General features: G+C 31.7%; 1 protein-coding gene across 4 annotated transcripts; it reads right to left on the bottom strand.

The window, feature by feature from the left end:
• Positions 1–541: 541 nt before the first annotated feature.
• On the bottom strand, positions 542–5,587 carry LOC131163659 (uncharacterized). 4 transcript variants are annotated; one of them, XM_058120312.1, is made up of 2 exons: positions 5,241–5,578; positions 542–1,060 (listed from the first exon to the last, which is right to left on the bottom strand). In XM_058120312.1, exons 1-2 carry the CDS (start codon positions 5,392–5,394, stop codon positions 876–878), a joined length of 339 nt encoding a protein of 112 aa, XP_057976295.1. In that variant the 5' UTR covers positions 5,395–5,578; the 3' UTR covers positions 542–875. The 4 variants fall into 4 exon arrangements, with proteins under 4 accessions (XP_057976295.1, XP_057976294.1, XP_057976292.1 ...); XM_058120311.1 differs by lacking the exon at positions 542–1,060 and adding an exon at positions 2,786–3,229 and having other exon boundaries at positions 5,241–5,520; XM_058120309.1 differs by lacking the exon at positions 542–1,060 and adding an exon at positions 4,363–4,847 and having other exon boundaries at positions 5,241–5,587.
• Between the last annotated feature and the right edge of the window lie 878 nt (positions 5,588–6,465).

Below are 6,465 nucleotides of genomic sequence, written 5' to 3'. Positions count from 1 at the left end.
GTAGCAGCTGCGACTTTTTTTTTTTCTCCAGCAAGTTGCGGCCATTCCTGCTGCTGTTCTGGTTGTGTATTATCAACATTTTGATATTTTCTGATTGTGCTCATTTTGGTTGGTTCTTTGGAACTTTGTTCAAAATATTTGGTGAGACATTTCCATCTTACTACATTTGTTTATACTCTTATGTATTTGTAAGACTTATGCTTTTGTATCCACTTTGTACAATATTTGGTGATAGTGGATTTGAACCGCCGTACCCCGTGGACGTATCTCAATATTTAAGAAAATCACGTTAAATTTCTTGTATCTTATTTTTATTTGTTATTTGCATTACTGCATTGATTTATTGGTGAGAATTAGTTTGTATATAATATTATTCTCAACATCGCTGCCCGCAAGATCATGCCCTTCACCCACCATTTTTGTTTGCATGCATGCAACACGTGCATGCATTTTATTAGCTATTAGAAAGAAGAGAAAAAGATAAAGAAGGAAGGTGCATGGTGGGTTCTGCTGCTGCTTTCCATTGACATTTCCAATTGCGTTTTATTTATATTAATCATTGAAAAGATTTTTTTTTTTCTTTTTTAATCAAGATTCTATTTTGATTTTGATTTTTTACTTTAGTGATCGATGAAGTCACTAAAAATATAAAAAATGAGATCCTGGTTAATTGGTACTGATTCTGCATCGGTGCCACTGAAGTGGATCTCCTTACCAAGCCCTATCTCACAATGCTTTCGACTGATATGACCGACACAAATTACAAGCTGCGCTAAGTGGCTAACAGTTGTAAATTATTGCTTCTGGGCTGTGGGGTTCTGGTCTTCAAACTATCTTCGTCTGTCGGGCTCTGGTCTTCAAAATTATTGCTTCCACTATTTTCGTCTTCTTTGATATCTTTTGGTTCTTGCAGATGATGAGCGTCTTTCGAGATATGCATGGTGCCCATCATTTCTTTTACCATCTTTGCTACAGCTGCCTCTAATAATTTCATCTGGTTGTTTTCTTTTTCTTTTTTTCTGAAAAGCTTTCTTCTTACGCTGTCTCTTACTACTCTCAGCTGTATGGAAATAATTGTTTTTGTAGAAAATTGAGAAGAAACATTATATATAAAATGATGTTTTCTAATTTTTTGTACAAATTTGAAAAATTATCTAGTAATCTTGGAGTCACTTCTATGATTATGCTACATATTTCAATTCTTCATTTACCGTTGCCTTTTGTATTAATTTTGTTTAAAGGTATTTAGTGTTTGATTACCTATTGATGAAATTGTGGTGAGATTTCGTCCTTAATATTAAGCTTTGTGTAGTGAAATAATCTCCACAGTTACAAAACTATTTAATATTAAGGCTAGATATGATAATTATAATAAAATTCGGAAACACAAAGCATAATCATTCATGTCACTATTCAATAATATGAAGGCTTAAAATTAAATATCGTAGGAAGAGTTGGTAGAAAAATCATAATTATTTAAGTTCAAAGATAATGATTAGCAAGTTAAGTATTATTCGTGAAGTGGAGATGTAGAGGGTATTCATAGCATTTTATTATATGATCATACTCTTAAACCTAACCCTACGTAATTGTGTAGTGGGGATTATTGATTTCTAGAATTAATTTAAATTTGCACTTAGAGGCTAATCGATCAATAAGTAGGTGATTGATCTAATTAACTGTACATAGGTAAATATGTTAGTGGCGACTACTTGACCACATCAACATAGTCTCTCATCCTATTCTTGTGATCTCCGTTTGATTGTGACAACATGTTTTTTTTATTTGCTTGTGACTGCATGTTTTTATGGGCTATTGGGGCTTAAGGTTGTTTTTTAATTAGGGTTTATGCATGTATTTATGCGCTCTTTAGTCGCCTTTAAAAAGAGTTCAAATTCTTGAAGTTTAAAATTCAATTAATTAAATCAACCTGGTTTTGTAAACCTTTTAATTAGTAAGTGTTGCATTACTTCTGACTTGATGTTATAATTGTTAAGAGAAAATTTTGGACATTTTTTCTCCTAAATAATATGAATTCCACAATACTTCATGACACACTTCTCTCTATTTTCCAGATCCATATATATTAATGATTGATTTGTTGCTAGCAATTGAAAATAACATTAACACTACTTTTGAGAGCATGAAATTTAGGGTTTAGATTTAGATTTGTGCAAATTTGGGCAAATTTTAATATAAAATTGCATTGAACTTCTACCCAATCTAAAAAAATTTAAATTCAAAGTCCTAAAATCAATGCTACCGAACACTCCCTTAAATTCATAGGCAAGTTCCAATTATATTTGAAATTCGGTTTACAAATTTAGAATTACATTCAACATTTAACACTTAATTTTATTAAATTTCTCCTTAGACGGCAACAAGTTTAATTGTAATTAGTTCTCCAAAAAATTAATAATAATTATCAACTTAGAAGCTTAGTTAATTCCTTTACTCCTAATTATGATGGTCATGCATATTGTTGGAGCATTGTCTTCTTTATTTGCTTGCCTTCTTCTATAACTTTTTTCTCCCAAAATTTTTCATAACTTTTGATTTTCTTGGCCTAAAAAAAATTACATTGAACTTGAACTAAACAACAGTAACAACTATATCAACCTCTCACCTCATCTCAAGATTTAAAACTGAGACTCCAACCAAAATTGTCATAGGTGGAGTATTTTGGTGACACTCAGAAGAAGTATTCTTTTGACTTGTTACTTGAAGTGCTCCTTAAAAAAAAAAAATCAATAATGTTTGGGACTTACATGTTGAAACCTTCGGAGATGAAAGTAGGAATTTATTAACACAAAAACATCTCATCATACAAGCATGCATCAGTTTTGCATGTTCACATATTATATGATCAGGCACACACAAACAAATAGACATTTATATCTTCTAATTACTAGCTAGCTAGTTAAAAATTAAAGCAATGCGACAGTGATTGCACTTTAAGAGTGATTCACAAATTAGGAAAGATAAATTAGCTAAATAATTATTGACTCCATGTAATCGTGCATTTGATATCATTCAACTTAAGGGTGCCTCTGTTCATTATTTGATGGGCAACAAACTCGTTTTCGGCCTTCATTGTATGACTTTCCAGGACCTAATGTGTCTAGTGCTCCACATCCATTAGATGCTGAGCAGGTACCTTCATTGTCCTTAAGCGCATAATGTTGTCGATGACGACCTTCTTTCTTAACTTGGATACCAAAATGCGAACCTTCGAAAGTTTTAGAATAAGTAGGAGGAATTCGCAAGTCCTCCAAACATAGAGCGTGCAAAGCTTTAAATCCAAATACGTTACTTATAATGGAAGTAAAAGATATTCTTTCTTGGATGTCGACTCAAAATCAACCTTATGAAAACTTTATAATCCCCGAGGAGGTTCTATCCCATGAAAATGCTCTTTTATGGAACTTTAACTTGTTACAATCGAGAAACTATGGGTTTCTTTTGGTAGGCCTAGGTGCTATTTAGTTGCATTTAGTTTGCCTTTAAATAGAGTTTTAAAAATTTTAATGTTTAAAATTCAATAATTAAATCAACCTTATTTTGTAAACCTTTTGGGTAGTGTTGAATTATTTCTGATTTAATAAGCTGTTTATTGAGATGTAATTTTGGACATTTTTCCTCCTAGATAATATAAATTCCATAGTATTCCAAAACACACTTCTCTTTATTTTCCAAATCCATATATTAATGATTAATTATTTGCTAGTGACTGAAAAATAAGAATTTACGTTGCTTTTAATCTAAATTGTATTGTGTTTCAACCTAATCTCCACAAATTTAAATTCAAATCTTGAAATTAATGTTCCCAAACACTACCTTAAATTCATAGGCAAGTTCCAATTATATTTAGAATTCAGTTTTAAGATTCACAACTGCATTCAACATTTAACATTTAATATTTAATTTTATCAAAGCAGCTAGAAGTTTGATTTTAATTATTTCTCCAAAAATTAATTAATAGTAATTGTCAACTTAAAAGCCTAGTTACTCCTTTACTCCTAATTGCGAGGATCATGCATGTTGGTACATGTCTTTTGTATTTGCTTGCATTCTTCTATAATATTTTTTCACCCAATTTTTCTGGGCAACCTTTAATTTTCTTGGCCAATTAAGATCTACGTTGAACTTAAATTATACAATGATCGACATCCTATCGACCACTCATCTCAAGATTCAAACCTGATACTCCAACCAAAATTATCATTGTAATTTCATGTTCTAGTGTTGTTATATGGAGTTTGGCGGTACTTAAATGAAGTATTCTTCTGACCTATTACTCGAAAAGCTTCTTCCAAAAATAAATTTAGTAATATTTGAGACTTAAATGTTAAAACCTTGAAAGATGAAAATAGAAATTTATTAGTACAAAACGTCTCATCGTACAAAAGGTGCATCAATTTTACATCTTCACGTATTATATGATCAAGCACACACATACAAACATAGACATTTATATCTTCTAATTACTAGCTAGCTAGTTAAACATTAAAGCAATCCGAGAGTAACATCACTTTAAGAGTGATTCACAAATTAGGAAAGATAGATAAACCAAATAATTATTGACTCTATGTAATTGTGCATCTTATATCATTCAGCTTAAGGATGCATGCGAGGGTGCCTGGGCTTGCTACCCGGTGGGCAAGGACCTCGACGAATTCCAGGAGCATTTGTGGATGGATTTCCAAGACGTGCTCGATTGTATGCATCTCCATGACCTACTGCTTCTAGTGCTCCACATCCATCAGGTGCCGAGCGACTACCTTTATTGTCCTTAAGCCCCCCATGCATCTTTCTACTATTAATGTTGTCGAACACGACCTTCTCTTCTTTTGTGCAATACAATTAATAACATAATTAACAATTTTATACACATTCAGTCCCTCTATTAATATTTGAGATAGGCTATTTGCTTTGCCCCAAGAGCAAGGCTCTTGATAGTAAGAGGTAATTTCACAATCTCATCGTTCTTTCATTTATAATGAGAGAGTTGTCTGGTATATCGTGTCCTCTCCTGGTTTATAACCCATTTGAGAGGAGGAAAGAAGGAAAGAAAATTGGAGGCAGGTTACATGCATATATATATATATATATATATATATATATATATATGATTGTATGTATTATATATGTGTGTATATGTGTATATACATATGTTCTGAAATTGAAAAAAATGATATATAGATAAAGAGTAGGCAAAAAGAAGAGTTAATATGTATTACTTATTGACTGCTGGGATGATACTAAAGCTGGTGGAGCTGCAAGCACTGTGGGGGATTGAATCAGCAGCTGGGTGGAAATTAGCAGGAGGGTAACACAGAAGATACTCAGAGAGGACTTAGCTGCTTCTGCTGCTGCCTGCTGACCAACCGCCATATCTCTGTATAGTTGCTGAGCTGTATGTGTTTAATTGTATGTGTTTAACTTCTCTCTTTGTTAAAGAGTATTACCCCAGCCGCTGCTGCTATGGGCACTGATGCTGCTGGGCGTTCGTTTATTTATAGCCATAGGGGATGACAACAGTAGTGTGTTTGATAATTGAGATAAGAAAGAAGAAACTAAAGCAAACAGGTCAGCCCCACACTTACTTATATATACATATATGATGATCCATGAGTGCTAATGGTCAGCCTTGTCATGCCTAATAAAGCATCCGCTGGGCTCACCAGTCACCCAGCAAGTAGCTAGGAAGGTGCCTCTTTTTTATTTAAAAGGAGTGAATAGAATAAATAAAAGGTGTCATCACTTTTTCTTTTTGTTCTCCCAAGTGATAGAACAAGTCAATGAGTCAAGTTTCAAGTAATTAATTAATTGATGAAGATTTAATAAATAGGATTTGCATTGATTTGGTTCTAAATCAGTCAGTAAAAAAGTCTATTTTACATATATTTTAATATCTTACCATGTTTTAAATAGAATAACTGCAAAAAAAGTAATCTTTAAATAATACGTTTTTGAGGATATTTTTCCTTTTTTTTAATAAAAAAATGGGTCACCCATATATACCAAAACTCTTTCTTCTAATATCTTTCCATTTTATTAGAAGTACAACATAATTCACTATTATAACCTGACAAACACATAAAATAATATGTAATAATAATGCAAAAAATATTATTCCTCTTAGAATTCGTTTAGAACTTCAAAAATATTAGAGAAAAGAAAGGAAAATATCGAAAATTTTCATTTTTTCAAATTTGTTTATCAAGGAAACTGAGAAAGAAAATAAAAATTATAACAAATTTTTTAACAAAATTTTGATTTTATATGTCGTAAATATTTAGTTTTTCTCAATTTCTTATTTTTTTTCTTTTTTTTTTTCTAAGCAAAATCCTTAATCTAAATAGACCCGTAGAGAATAGATAAAGAGAAAAAAGGAAAAAAAAAATCAAATAAGCCCACCAACTAGTTGACTGACTATGGATAAAAGAATAAATTGACATATCT

Source organism: Malania oleifera, chromosome 9, assembly GCF_029873635.1.
Source record: "Malania oleifera isolate guangnan ecotype guangnan chromosome 9, ASM2987363v1, whole genome shotgun sequence".
Taxonomy (NCBI): Eukaryota; Viridiplantae; Streptophyta; class Magnoliopsida; order Santalales; family Ximeniaceae; genus Malania; species Malania oleifera.
This window is presented reverse-complemented; position numbering and strand designations above follow the sequence as displayed.